The 15048-nt window shown below is 43.2% G+C and overlaps 1 protein-coding gene across 7 annotated transcripts in view; it reads left to right on the top strand.

The window, feature by feature from the left end:
* The first annotated feature begins 4669 nt into the window (after window positions 1-4669).
* Window positions 4670-15048, top strand: part of VBP1 (VHL binding protein 1) — a 37661-nt gene continuing 27282 nt past the window's right edge. For 4 of the 7 annotated variants that reach the window (XM_072042919.1, XM_072042918.1, XM_072042916.1 and 1 more), the window contains exons 1-6: window positions 4671-4987; window positions 11651-11793; window positions 12882-12957; window positions 13762-13864; window positions 14025-14118; window positions 14219-14330. In XM_072042919.1, the coding sequence (XP_071899020.1) occupies window positions 4858-4987; window positions 11651-11793; window positions 12882-12957; window positions 13762-13864; window positions 14025-14118; window positions 14219-14330 (658 nt within the window). In that variant the 5' untranslated portion in view covers window positions 4671-4857. Of the gene's footprint in view, window positions 4988-11650; window positions 11794-12881; window positions 12958-13761; window positions 13865-14024; window positions 14119-14218; window positions 14331-15048 lie in introns of all 7 variants that reach the window. The other 3 variants (XM_072042915.1, XM_072042914.1, XM_038184299.2) reach the window with 1 other exon arrangement.

Here is a 15048-nt window from a genome sequence, read left to right as displayed (position 1 = left end):
AATCCGTGTGAGAAGCAACTTTACTTACAGCTTACGCTTCTGCTAGGATGCCTTGCTGTCCTCCAGGAAAGAAGCTAACTGCAACTCTTCAATTCTCTCAGACTTGAATTGGGATTGAACAACTCTCATTAAATGTAGCGTGTCACACCTTTGGGATCAGAATCACACTATTTACAAAAAATACGTGGTAGGCATTTTTATCTCACCTGTATGTAGCAAAACAGCAGGCACCGGTGAGGTGGGTTCTGTCATAGCTTGGATTCCATGCTGCTGAGCAGATGGTATTTATTGACAAAACTACTGCTAAACTGTTTGCATTCTCCAGGCTGTAGGTGCAGCCAGCCTGAAGCACGTTCACTACTCATTACTGAAATACTCATTTTCCCAGAAAGCCATCTGTGTCATTCAGTCATGGCAGAAGTCCCGAAATGTTCCATTCTCTCCACCACCACCAGCTCCCCCAGACTGTTTATCTGCTGGACTATGTTTCCCGTCTCCTTTCTCCAGAAGCCCTTGTCACTTGGGCTGCAGTAAGCACAGGGCAGCAAACTGAATGAACTATACCATTTCCAGTTTTTCATCCTCACAAATATGAATCTGAGAGTCTAAAGGTGCAAGTGTGGCTAAGAAAGAAGATTTGCTAATGGAGCAACCTGAACTGAATTATGTCATGTGCTGCTTTCACATTAAAGGGGGTAAGGTGAGAGAGAAAGGAAAGGAGCATTACAGAGGTACCGATTTGGTGTAAACACGAGAGCTGCCAGCAACTGCACGTAAAGTGTGCTGTCCTTCTGGCTGCAGCCTGCCAGAAGCACAGGTGCGGAGACAAGCAGGCCAGCTCCAAGGGCTCCTGCAGAAACACGCTCTGCAGAGCTGCTAAGAGGGATAATATCTGCCCTAAAAACATTGATGCTTCCTTGTCTCCTTGGGACTAATGATGCGTTCGACACCAGCAAGCTGAGGAGAGGTGGGTAAGGTATTGCTCCTTATTTACATACCTCCCAATCAAATTTCTATGAAACAATTTGCATAGCTAATTGTGCATCATTCATAGTGCCATGGCAGAGCCCTCTGTAAATATGCCTGCAATTCAGGATGATGAATGCACCTTGTCATCCACCCTAGGGGGTGGTAGCTGAGACTTCTTCTTCCTTATCTGATGTGAAGGGTGTAGAATTTCACCCAGACGCACCTGTTACTAACAAAACAAAGTTCTGCATTGCATCAAAAACATAGATGTGTATCTCAAGGTGCATGGCTGACAGCCTGGATTAGCTTGTCACTGATTTCTTCTCCTTCAGACCAACACAAATCCCCTTTTTGCCTGTAGGCCCTTTGAGCTGCAGGACATAAGAGGTGTTTGATGGCAGGGTGCAACATCCCAGAGAACTTCAGGGGTGAACTTGAACCAAGTCCCTACAAATTATTTCTATTATTTCTTCTTTATCATGCACTTCTGTAAAATATTAAGTATTTTAACACATATCTAGGAATAGATGCACTTGGAAAAAAAGCAAATGGTTCTGGTTTCCTTATAAATGTATAAGTAGCACGTACCTCATTTCCTTACACATATAAATTGTGTGGCACAGCAGAATAATTTCAGTATCGAAGAAGAAGCAGCTCCTGAGAAATGTTTTACCTGATTTACAGATATTTATAGCGATTCTTTCCCAAGTACACTGACATATACACAATGTGTGCTAATACCTCTGATTTTCCTTCTGGACAGACAGCTTGGCCTTCTTGACCACACTATTTCCAAGAACCTTACAAGAACAACAACGTATATGATTTTTATCCTTTTGTTGAAGGTTGCTGAAATTCACCAACAGATCCCTAAGATATCGGGTGTCTCAATAGCCATCTTGCCTACCCTAGTTTTGCTCCTTCTGGAAAATGTAACACCATATTGACAATGGATATGAATAACAGAGGTTGCCCCCACTGGCTGGGGAGTCTCCTTCCTTGGAGATCTCCAGTGCTGTTCTGAATGGGACCTGAGCAACCTGATCCCCCACTGAGGCCAGACCTGCTTTTAGGTCAAGCTGAACTACATGATCCCCAGCGGTCCTTCCTTGGCCTCAACACCAAAAAAAACCTGACTAGTGTTTCCTATCGGTGGGCTTCTAGGTTTCACAGATTGTTTGTTGCGACAGCCTGGGCAGAAGTTCATGCTGAAGGGCATGATCTTCAGTCACCCAAGTTGTTCGCAGGGTGCACTGAATTGGGGTGAGCTTAATGGCCTGAATAAAGGCAGAAATTTGAACTCATATTTGGGCCTGTAAACCGAGTAAATTCATATTTGACCAGTAAACTGAGTACAGACAGAAATATGGCTGCCTAGCCAATGGGACACACTGAACTCTGGCACTTTTGTGAAATTTTGGCTTTTTGAAATAGAACAATATAGGAAATTCCCCGCTGAGGATGAAGGTAGTGCTGAATAGTTGTGCTTCAGCTCACACCCTCACTTATTTCGAAATAGCTTCCCTGTTTAGACAAGCCCTAAGAGATTGAGACATTTATAATGAGTATTTAATCTTTCCATCTCTTTTCTTACTGTTTTGATGTTTCCTCAGGCTTTGAAGATTCAAAATTATTTTTCCAGAAACTACAAGTCTTAAGGCAAAAATCAGGCAGCTAGAAACTGACTGCTGCCAGTAGGAATAAAAAGTTTATAAGTTTTTTCACCACAGGAAATGTTCATGATCTTCATTAGCAGTGACCATGTTTTAATGTATTTATGCCCTTAGGGTTATAGAAATGCTTCATTCACAACTTTATCCACCCTGGATCATAGGACTGCTAATATTTCTACAGTGGCATCATGCCTTTCAACAGGATCTTTATTGTATGCATGTTTTGAAGGACAAATGGCTACACGTTTGTTAAGATAAAATCAGGTCTGAAGACACTCACCGAAAATGCAGCACCTGAGGCAGCGGTCTCTTCCAAAGTTTTCCTGTGCAGTTGAGTACTGAATGAGTCCTCACCAGGGCCTCGAGGCATGATGGAAAAATAATTAATGATTTGCAGCAGCAGCAAAACTTCCTCATTGTCATTCAGGGAAATACTGTCTTTGGAAACCATAACGCTATAATAACAGTCACGTCACAACAGCCATTTGGAGGGCTTTGTGGAGCAGCACAGAATATAAGAAGCATTTACTTTTTGTGGTGGGGATGGATGTCCTTTTCAGGCTGAAATCATAAATCAGAATTATTTTTACCTCAGTTTCCCTGTGATGTCCAGTTTGAAGTAATGTGCTATCACTTCACTGATACTCTTGGACTCTACTGCAGAAAACACCTCTCCTCACTCCACTAAATGTTCAAAAGGGAAATTCCTCATCTTGGTCTGGAAACTCAAACATACTTTCACAGAAGGCAAAGTGTGTGTGGTCACCAAACAGGCAAAGGAGCAAATCCCAAGTTGGATGTTTTCTGCAGAAACGCTTTTTGCTCTCTCTTCTTACTCCAGGAAGAGCTGCCATTTATGTGGATGAGAAGAGATGATGGCTTCTTAAAGAATATTTTGAAAATCAAGCTGAGCTGACCCATTTGAGCAAGCCAGATCCCAAACAGGACTATTGATTTCCTGGTGTAGAGCAGCTCTCCTCAGGAGAAGACCTTGCTCATTTCTCTCACACTGTGTAAATCTCTGTCACATTTGTAGCCACCTAATGAGTGGGTATGGAGACAGCCGGAGAGCAGGATCAAGGGAATCACTTGTGAACAACTGAGCCTACCAGTGTTAGGCAGTTTATTTAAGTCTGCTGGCGAGGTGTCATTAACATTTGATTGATGATTGTTCGAAGTATTTTGCTGGTAACAGTCCAGCTGCAACAGGCTGGTGGCCGCATGACAGAAACCACCGCCACGCTTGGCAAAAGCTAAGCACACTCTCACTTGTTTTCAGGAAAATAGCAAACAAATGAGCTCCCACACAGTGAACTACCACTCCTCATCCCAGTTTTGGCTGCACCCCTCATGCAGTTCTTGTCCTGCCCTGTTCTCTGCTGTACTTTAAGTAAACAATGTCCTCAATAGTGGGTCAATGCCCGCCACAGGCGATCTGGCCCCAGGGTCACCTCCTGTCAGGCTCCTCAGCGGCCCTGGGGTGGGTGTGTGGCCGAAGGATGGGGACTCGGTGCCAGATACGGGGCATGCCATCGGCTCTACGAGATGGGCTGTGTTTTGTCCTGTTATGGATCTGCTCGTGTAGATAAATCCAGCAAGGGACAAGTTTTCTGAGGAGTACTTATTCCGACAGGATGAGGTGATACTGTATGATACTTGTACACTCCCATGATCCCGAAGGAGCCAATGTCACTGCCCAAGGCAAACTGAGACCACCCGGCCCAAAAAAAACTACGGTGAAAAAGTGCCATTAAATCATTTCTTCCACCGCCTCGACGGTGCTTCTCCTCAGGCGAGCACAGGAGGGGTCGCCTCGCTCCGCGCTCAGCCCCTGGGCAGCCCCTGCCGCAGGGGATACTTCGGGCAACGGCTGTGATGTGTGCATACGTGGTGCGGGGACACCGAGCCGGCCCCTCAGCCTCCACACAACCCCGGGGGGCCGGCGGGGAGAGCCGGGGAGCTGTGTCGGGGCTGTGTCGGGGCCGTGTCGGGGCTCCGGCCGCCTCCCGGGGCGGAGCGGGGCGGCCGCTCGGTCACCTGACGGCGCCGCCGCCGCCATTTTGTCGGGGAGTGGAAATGTGAAAGGGGAAGGCGCGGCGCAGCCCGGGCCGGCTGCTTTCCTCCTCCTCCTCCTCCTCATCTTCCTCCTCGTCACCGTCCCCGGCCGCCTTCCTCGCCGTCGTCCTTCCCCGGGGGAGGCAGCGGGAGCCCCGCCATGTCGGGGCAGTCGCTCACCGACCGCATCGCGGCGGCGCAGCACAGCGTCACCGGCTCGGCCGTCGCCAAAGCCGTCTGCAAGGCGACGACCCACGAGGTGATGGGCCCCAAGAAGAAGCACCTGGACTGTGAGTAGGGGCCGTGTCGGGAGCCGCGGCTTCCCCCGGCTCGCCTCCACGTGGGAGCTGCGAGCCCCGGCCGAGCCGCGGGGCGGTGTGTGGGGACGGCAGCCCCCCGAGAGCCTCCCGGCTGCCGAGCCCTGCCCCCGGGGCGGGCGGTGCGGTGGCAGGGGCTGTCCGGCACTGCTCGGGCTTCTCGGGGTGCTGCCGGGCACTTCTGTGCCCCCCCGGGGGGATGCGGCTGCCTCCAGCCCGTCCCGAAATGCGGCTGTCTTGGGGCCGTGCCGGAAGGCTGGGGTGAGGTGAGGAGATGGGGGAAGGTGGAGTGCATCTTCCCTAAAGGGCAGCGCCTCATTGCTGGTATCTGTCAACTCAGCATGTTGAAACTCCCTTTTTATGTACCAAAAGATGCCGGAAGCTGCCCCTGCTATCTGCAGAATTATCGGTGGTGTTGCTTTGTTTCAGTTTTTAATAACTGCATAGCACTTGAAGTTGCTCTTTGCTCAGTTGTGCAATGAGTGCTGCAAACCTTGCGCGCCGGGCAGTACCTCCACACGCCTGCGATGAAAAGCAAACCAAGTGTGTGCCTTTACGCCAGGGAGAGCAAAGGCGAGGCAAAGCTGGGTGCTGCTCCCGTCAGAGGCTGGGGACCAGGCTGGTGGATGTGTGGGACTCCTTCCAGCGGATGGTGCCACGGGGAGCCTGCTGTTCGGGCGCTCAGAACAAGCGTGTTCTGATAATTGGTGAGGACAGTTTGGCTCTTGGTGCTGTGGCACTCATCTGGTGAAACAGGCATCTTGCATGAAAGCCTTTGACACGGGTCAGGTAGAGAAACCGAGTATATTTCTTACTGATCTGGATGCGTAGAAGCCAGGTGCAGTAGTAAATGTTGCAGCTACTGGGTTGAAGTTGAAAGTCTTAAAGCTGGGTAATTGATGATTCTTTTCCTTGTACTGTTGTTACCTTGTTTTATTTTCTGCCTGAGGTAGAACAACTCTGAGGTAACCCTTATGTCCAGAAATGGCAACATGACAGGAAGCCAGAAATCTGTGACAGTTTGCTCAATAGTTCAAAAGTTTCAGAAGCTGAGAAGAGGGGGTGTGTTGTTCAAAACTGATGCCATTCACTGCGCAAAGTAAGAAAATGGACATCTGGAAAAACCATATCTTGAGAATAGGATAAAGTGGTATTGTGACTGTCATGTTCCTTTAGATGTTTACTGATAGAAATCTGCTCAGAGTTGTCAGTCTCTGTGAAGGTTCTTACCTCCCAAATGAGTTCTGTGTTCTGGTGTCAGTTGTTGTCTATTATTCTTGTGTCTAAAAAAAAAAAATAAAAAGCTTGTTGTGCTGTCTGTAGCTCTGGAGTACAGGAGGACCGTGGTGGGGTGGAAGAAAAAGATGTGAAATGTGGGACTGCGAATACCTTTGCAAAGAGCTTTAAAAAAAAAAAAAAATTCCAGTAAATATTCTTCAGTCTTCATTGAGCATATGCATGTGCTACTTTTCAAACATCTGCAAGCCTATGTATTGTACTTCTTATTTATTTATTTATTTATTTTTACTTGTACATCTGTAAGCAAAACTTAGTTGTACTGAATGTAAACAGATGAGATACAAGTTTAAATACTGTTATCTCTGGAACAATCACACAGCGTAGTTTCAAAGACACAGCGCAAGTAGTTTCCAAGGCATGAAATAAAACATAGCTTGGACTTAATGCAAAACAGTGCTAGTTGCACCTTGGTCCCTGCATGTGCGTGTCATTACAAATGTACGCCACCTGGTATTACTTGTAATTGCTGCTCAAAAAAAAAAGGTTCCCCAAGAACATGTTTTGAGAGTTGACAGTTGTATTGAGGATCACGGAGAAGTATCAGTCTCTGGACTCGATTCAGATAATTTCTTAAAGTCCCCTTATTGCCAAACTTCCTTAGCAAGGGAGACTTTAATATTACGGTCTGGGTATAAGCAGGAAGATGTTATACATACAATGTGTGAGCTAGTATGTGGAGCCTCTGGTCTTGCTGAGCTGCTGGGTGGTATAGTGACTTTACTTAAAGAGCAATAAAAAAAAAAACTAAGCAATGTCAATGGGGATACTTGATGTATTTTTTTCTTTTAAAGTAGGTCGCAGTGTTCTAAATAAGTCAGCAGATCTATTTCTGTAGTATTTTGTAATATTTCAGGATAAAATAAAATGTTACACAGTGATTGTTCTTTTTCCTCAGTGAAGCTCTCGAAGCCTTGTGTTTTCTTCCCCATGTTTTTGGCTGTGTTGCTTTGCCTCAGCCTCCTGAATTTGGGTTGCAGTGGAGTGGGGCTCAGTGCTTCTTTTGGTGACATCTCTCTCTCTTCCTGGCTAACTGTGGAAAAAACATCAAAAAAAATACATAACTTAAAGCTGTAGCCAAGCTGGACCAAAATTTAGAAAGCGCAAACCCTAAAGTGAATTGTATATTAAACTTGTAAATGAATGCAGTAAAACTGCAGTTTTTTTCTCTCTTTATACCTTGTACACAGCCCTCTTAAGAAGCAGATGGGACGGGAAAGTGGTTAATGTTGCTCATCAAGACTTAAAGCTGCTCTAGGTGTACAGGCTTTAGAAGTCTTGTAAGAAGTGATAATTTAGGTACTTCAAAATTGTATTATGTAACAAAATTGGGCTATTAAGCCTTCCACTTTTGGTGCAAGTTGAGGGCTCCACCAAGCCATTGGGGATTCAAATGTTGCCAGTAATGTCACATTATGACTGTCACAGGTCAGGGATGTTTTGTATCTGCCCTTTCTTTTGGCAGCTGGAGCTCATGACTGGCTGGCAAGTGCTGATGCAGTTTGGCTCTTAGAGATATGTCACTTGTGATACTGCGCGGAGACACGCCCAGGCAGGAAGGTGCCAGTCTTTAATGTGAAACTCTCTAGTCCTCTGCAAAGCTGTTCAATTTGACTGAAGCAACAATATGGAAACACCGACAGAAATACCTGAGTTAATGTTGGAATCTGTAAATGCTTTACTTTTTTAATGTAGCAATTGCTTAAAACTTTTTAAAAGGCTTTATGAAAACTTTTTATCTTGTAACCTTGTTTAGTGGGGGAGTGGGACAGAATACCTGAATTAATATTGCTTCTAGCAACTGTAATTCTAAGCAAGTTCAGATTTAGCTACCATGTAAAAGAAACCTAGGTTGCTATCAGATCTTCACTATAAGCACACGTGGACATAAACACTTCTGTTAATCAGGTGATACTCCTTAATCCGCCAGCTGGAACTGTGGCATTTCCTAGGCTGCACGGAGAAAATCTGCTCAAATGTTCCTTCGGGTTTTACTTCACAGTGTAACTTCCAAAAAAGTCATTTTTTTAAAGACTGCTGGCTTAAGACAATTGGTCTCAATTCTTATATCTGCCTGCCTTAGAGCTCTTTCTCTCCCATGGTGGAAGGGAAGAAATATGGGAATATTCAGCAACTGTAGTTGCCTTAACTCCTGTATTACAGGTGTCTTGAAAGAATTATTTCCGAATGAAGAAAATGATTACTTTCCTGTTGCTTTAACGTTGAAAAGTATGTTGGTTTTTGTCAGCGCCTGGCTGAAGAATTTCCAGCGAACTGATTTTTATATCTGGATTTACACATGCTGCTCTCTGAAGAGCTGTGTGGTTTCACAGATGATGTGCCAGTATTTCAGATGAGCTGTCGAAGAAAAGTCCTTAGTGCTCTTCTAGGCAGTAGGGTTTCCACAGATCTAGGCTGCTTGAAATCCCCTGCAGTGCTCTTCTGGTTTAAAGCTGATTGATTTTATTTTATTTTTCCTGTGTGATGTTAACAAGTTTCTAAAGTCTATCCTAGAAATTGCACTAGGGTTTCACTTGCAGTGGAAGCAGTTCCTCTGTGTGACTGGCAAAATGTTTTGAGTTAGAAAGTGTTTATGGAAGTGGTGTGATAAGAGAGCGAGCGTTGCTTGCCCTACAACACGTTTCATCCCGTTCAAGGCAGGTTTTGCAGCCAACATCCCTATTACCGTTGCCCAGCTGTCAGTCTCTCAGGTGCATGTGTTCCTTTGTGTTCCCAGATGTAGGGTGTTAATAGTCTTTTCTTCCTTTGCTGCCAGCTGTAACAAATCCATGCTTTTATTTTTTTTTTTATCTAGGGATCCTACTGCAGCCTTTAAAAAAAAAAAAAAAAAAGACTTTAGAGAAATTTTTGCTTTTTTTGTTAAAGATTTCGAGTGATGGAATTCAGACGTGGGACTAGCCCTTAATAGTATTGTTACTAATTGTGTGTTTAAAAAAATATATAGTCAAGAAATCTCCCAGATGTTCAGCATCATCTTAGCCTTAGCTGAGGGCAGGTGACAAGACTGCATGAAACAAAAATCTCTCTAGTAAAATACCCAGGAGATGAGCCTGGCCGCTGTTTCTCTCAGAGAGCAGAAAGTTGTTTTTAGCTTGGATCTTCTTTCCTGGTTCTGCTTATTAAATAATAAGCACTCTTAATGTTCACTAGATCATCAGAGAAAAAAATTGACTTGCTTCGTGGTCATGGGAAGGAGAAGAACTTTGTGCGGAAATGCTGCTTTCAGCAGGCTATCTGTGTGGTCTTTGCCCTCAGCAGTTTAATGGAATTCCTTTAACTGTTACCTATTAGTGGTGGTACAGATACTGCTCAGCGTTCTTTGGGGTGGGTTTTTTATTTATTTATTTTGTAAGCTGAGAAGAGGAATTGCTATTTATAAGAGTTCTGCAACGTTTTTTGCTGGTTACAATCCAGTTGTATGAACGTACTGAGCTAAAGCTAGCAGCAGTCTTGATAATGCTTATAAAATGAGTGGATTCAGGAAGACTTATTTGTCCTAATGTGCTCTTACAGAATTACTTAGAAGTTCTCATTCAGTAGATGAGACTACTGAATTAAAATTCAGGTTCTCGTCTACATATAGATTTTTGAATCGGATCTTGCTTCATTATATGGAACAATAACTGTCTGTGGACAGCTGGGGCTTCAGGAGATCTTAAAATATGACTTCCTTTGGCACAGCCATAAGTGGTGAGGGGCATCTGTAAAATGACTCTTTGAGGTTCTTTGTATTTGTGCAGTGACATATTTTACTAAACAGTTGGATTTTGCTGTATAGCTTGCCTCAGGCTCCTTCTCAGGGCTCTTCTAGCTGTACAGTTATTTCAGTGCTTTTGCCTGTTATTATTAGGGATGAAAGTTTTCATCCCAACTTGAGTGTTCTGTACGTATTTGGAAACTTCTGATGTTGGAGTGACATTAGTAAAGTTATTAGTGTCTTCAAGTATCTTATTGAAGCAGAAAGCTACCTAAAACTCTTAATAGACAGAGAAACTGAAAGTAAAATTACTCAAAGTATCCATTAGTGATCCTTAATTATAGGACTTTAAAACAAAAAAAAACCCTCTTATTAAACAGGTTCCTAATGAAGTTACATCTGTAATATATTCAGTGCGCTAGAGCAGATAAAAAGATGAAATGCAATATTTCCATCGCATAATGTGTCCTAAACTATCTCAACACGTGACCTCCAAGTTCAGTCAAGTTGCTGTTGGTAATGTCATCGGTCCTCTGCACGGTGCTAATAGCGTGATAGCGAAGCTGGTGGTGCTGGCACCTGGGTGCTCTGTTGCTGCCCGGCTTCCCAAGCACCTGCACCTCTTCAGGTACTTGCAGAGAAAAACCACAGAGGCAGCACTGCTGAGCTCCAGCCAGCGGGCTGCTCCCAGACTTGGCTTGAAGAAGAAGCCACAAAGGAAGCTTTTCAAAGTAGGTGTTTGTTGTACCGGCCTTGCCCAGTCCTTGAGGCGTGCTTTGATCACACCTGAGCCAAAGTTAGCTCAAAGAGAATAAATCAAGTGTGCGTGTCTCAGGGGTTTAGAATAGTCCTGCTCGCAGTTCTCCACGCAGCGAGTGCCCTTGCTTCTTCCCTGGGTGTCTGCTGGAGCCTGCTCTGGTTTTGTACCAGCGCTCAGGCAGTGGCTTGAAGCTCTCTGACCTTCCAAGTTAATGTTTTACTGCTGAGTTTATCAGCAGTCTCTGACACAAAGAGCTTTTTTTGATGCAAAAGCTTGAAATCTGCCATGATCCAGCACAGTGCACTCAGCAGGTTGGCGATTAGGTCACTCGAGCTGAGTGGAGAGGTGTGTAGGTGCAGGCTCTTGCCCATAAATCTGCTGGGGAAGAGGCTTAGTGCAGGTTTGCAGCATCTCGTTTGCTCTCAGGTGTTAGTGCTCAGGCTTGGACCTGAGCTCTGGGTACTTGCTCCTTGCTGATCTTGTGGGCTGCAGCTGTCTCGGTTTTTCTGCTCTTGTCTCTCTTTCATTCTGGTTAGATTGAATGACTCCAGGCGCTGGGTATTCAGTGTGTCTGCACTGGCTTTTGGATGGTACCTTGGGCCTAGAGCTTCTGCTGGGGCAGGTTATTTATGAGCTGTTGGAACTCCATAAAACTGTTGAAATGCCTTTGACTTTATAGTCAGTGCTTTTCAGTAAAATTTAATGAGTTTGAGCAGGGAGTGTAAAATAGCTCAATTATTTCGTAAAGAACTGAAGTTAAATCTTCCAATATGAATTATCATGTTGCTTTGTGTTTTTTCACATGGATAATCTTCTTTGAGCATGCAACTAAAGCTTTATTTTTTTTTCTTTTTTAATTTAGATCTAATACAGTGCACAAACGAAATGAATGTGAATATTCCACAGTTGGCAGACACACTCTTTGAGAGAACTGCAAACAGTAGCTGGGTCGTAGTGTTCAAAGCTCTAATTACAACACACCACCTCATGATGTATGGAAACGAGGTAAGACGTGATTAGTTCTGTAAAGGCCTCCTTAACAGTGTTTGTTAACCTGTTTCAACAGATGACAGGCTGACATTAGGGGATAATATGAAGTAAAATTCACTGCTTGGAGTTCACTAGGTAATCCAAATACAAAGCTAAACTGAATGCTGTAAATCAGTATGTATGTTTTAGTCTCTACTTCCAGTACTGTTCATACTGAAACTTGAAAGAAACAAAAGCTGACGTGGGACTATAGAAAAAATTCTGAGCATCGAGTCCTGGATGCACCAGTCAGCATCTGTTTGCCCGTGCAGCAGTTAGTGGTAGGAAAGACATGAATTTGTTTGTACCAAAACTGCTCCTTAGCTTTGAATGGATGCATCAAGGGATTCAGATCAAAGGTGTGTCAAAGGTGTGACAAGCCTCATAGGCCATTCTGATTGTAATTCTTGTTTATGGATTCAAGCATATTTAAAGAAGTTAAAAAGTACAGAACTCATAGAACATATGTATGGGAAAAGTGGAAAGAAACTTTTAAAACTACCTTACTATCTGAATGTGTTGTTTCTTACTCTAGTATTATTTGTTGAGCCAGCTATTATTCCTCAAAACTTAAATGTTATTTACTCAGATCAGCACAACTGTAAGTCTGAATTATACCATTCCCCAGTGCTGCTGTTCACCAGGGTTCTAGAAGTACTGTTGTTGCTAATTAAACTTTGCAACTAAGCTGGTTTCTGACTTTTACTGCAGCAGTGGATGCGTGGAAGCTCAGATAATTCAAGTGGAGTTTGCAACTTCTAGCTTATCTGTTCTAAATGACAAAGTTAACCTAAATAGCTCCCTCTAGGATTGCTAGTCTTATTCATGGGCAGCAGTGACTTTTTATTTAAAGTCTCACTTTTGCCAGATACACAACTTTGTATTTTGATGCTTTGGTCATCAGTAGTTTCAAGGGCTTTTTTGTGAACTTTTTAAAGTAATTTCTATTGTTGGCATAGGTGATTAGAAACAGTTACAAACAAAATGTAGTTTTCTTGTAATATGCTGAAGTGTGTTGACTCTCACAACAAAAGCTAGATTCTCAACTTTTTCTTCCCCAACAGCGCTTTATCCAGTATCTTGCATCGCGAAACACATTGTTCAATCTAAATAACTACCTGGACAAAAGTGCCATGCAGGGTAAGGATTTTTCACTGAAGGAAAAAACTCTACTGCTTTTTTGCTCTGTGATTAGTGCCTGGGTCAGTGCGTTCTGGGAGACAAGTGACATTTAAATGAAAGAGTATTATGATTTGTATTGCATCAGGCACCAAAGAATGTCCGACCAAGAATTTAGAAACAGGAAGGTGAGATTGGGTTACCTAGCTGAGTAGAAATTTACCTGCAATGTATGTGTAGTGCTTACAGAGCTGTTGAGTTGAAATAGTGAACACTTGCACTGCCTAGAGAAATCTGATGATTATTAGCATGCTGATCTATTTCTGAATTACATTTTAGTGTCTCAGGAGTAAATATGAACTGCTAAGGTGCATGGAATGCACTGTATAGATAGCAAGGACTCCCTCAAGTCTCTGAGAGATGTTTTGGTTATTTGCCAGTGTTAGAAAGTATTTAGTCTTTGTGTGGTGTGAGGCATTGCAGATGAGCTACAAAAGACATTGGCATTTCACTAGGAATGTATTTTCAGTCTGATTTCTAGAACATCACAATAAGAGCTGCTTGGTTCTTGCCTTACATTTTTTGTTGTAGGCATTTATTCTGATAATTTCAATGAAGGCTTTTCTTATCTTAGCAAGTTGGGAAGAAGCTGTAACACTACATTGCAAAGAGAAAATAGTGAATCTTAAGACCCTGGATTGTGCTGGTGAAGTGCTGCTCTTATGCAAGTTGATGCAAAATGGATTAGTAGAATAGTTCTTGAAAAGGACTTGAAGGAAACTGTTCCTCTTCAAAATATCTAACCTATATATTCTTAACTTATAGGCTACGATATGTCTACCTTCATTAGGCGATATAGCAGATACTTGAATGAAAAAGCACTTTCATATAGACTTGTAGCAGTTGACTTCACCAAAATGAAAAGAGGGTAAGACATTTACTGCTTCTTGTGCCTGGGAAATACCGGCTGTTGTCGAGCTTACCATGGGTTGGTGCTCCTTGTGACCCCTTGAGGCAGTATAGTAGTGTTGAAACAGCATAACCTGCTGAGGTTTCTTGGTAACCTGTAAACGTCTTCTGCCCTGCAGGATAGATGGAGTGATGAGAACCATGAATGCTGAAAAGCTTCTGAAAACCCTTCCAATCATACAGAACCAGCTCGATGCACTCCTTGATTTTGATGTAAGTACTTTAAGCTCATTGTTAGGTAACAGTCACTCATTTTGAAGTGCAAGTTTATTTCATTAAACACTAATTTATTTTCTCATTGCTTTCTACACAGGCAAATCCAAATGAACTAACAAATGGTGTTATAAATGCTGCCTTTATGCTCCTCTTTAAAGATTCCATTAGACTTTTTGCGGCATACAATGAGGGGATAATTAATCTTTTAGGTATGTGGAACTATTATTGTTGTTGGGTTTTTGTTTTAGCTTTTGAAATTGTGTGCAAGTTGTTGAGAGAAATAACGTAGATCATTTCTGACTGTAATTAATAAACTGTCTGTCTCTGTTCTGATGAAATTAAGCATGTCTTAGTGTCACTGGCAACTGGTTTAGGCTTAAACATGCTTTTACCTTGAATGCAGCCTGAAACATAAATGGAAGTGAGAGTGTGACTGGTGCGACTAAAACAAAGATACTATAAATATGCAGTGTGTAGTACTTTTACAGTCCAATTGCTACAGGTTAGTGAGATACCTGGTTTGGTTTCCTTAAACTCTTACGTTTGGTCCGTGACAGTTAGCAAGCCTTGAGTGTTGAACGCTCATGAATGCTTACTGCACTCGCGACATAGATGACTTCTGTTTTCCTCTACTTTGTATTTTGCCTGGTTACTTGTAGCTGGTACTTGAATCTACGTGAGCCTGGTACATGGCATCTACAGCGCTTTGCTCAAGAGTGACAAGCTATTAGGAAATTCTTATAATGACTATGCAAGCAAATTTCTGAATGAAAACATCATCTGATTGGCTTATTCTGTTAATTCAGTAAGTTTTACTCAGATATCTGCAGGCATTTCAGGCAAAACCACAAAAAGTGAAGGATGTGGTTGCTATTGGCAGTTCAGTGTGATACACATACCACTTCAGTAGTCATTCTGATGGCTTTT

This window comes from Anas platyrhynchos, chromosome 10 (genome assembly GCF_047663525.1).
Source record: "Anas platyrhynchos isolate ZD024472 breed Pekin duck chromosome 10, IASCAAS_PekinDuck_T2T, whole genome shotgun sequence".
Classification (NCBI taxonomy): Eukaryota; Metazoa; Chordata; class Aves; order Anseriformes; family Anatidae; genus Anas; species Anas platyrhynchos.
Note: the sequence above shows the minus strand (reverse complement) of the source record. Positions and strands in the feature narration are given on the sequence as shown.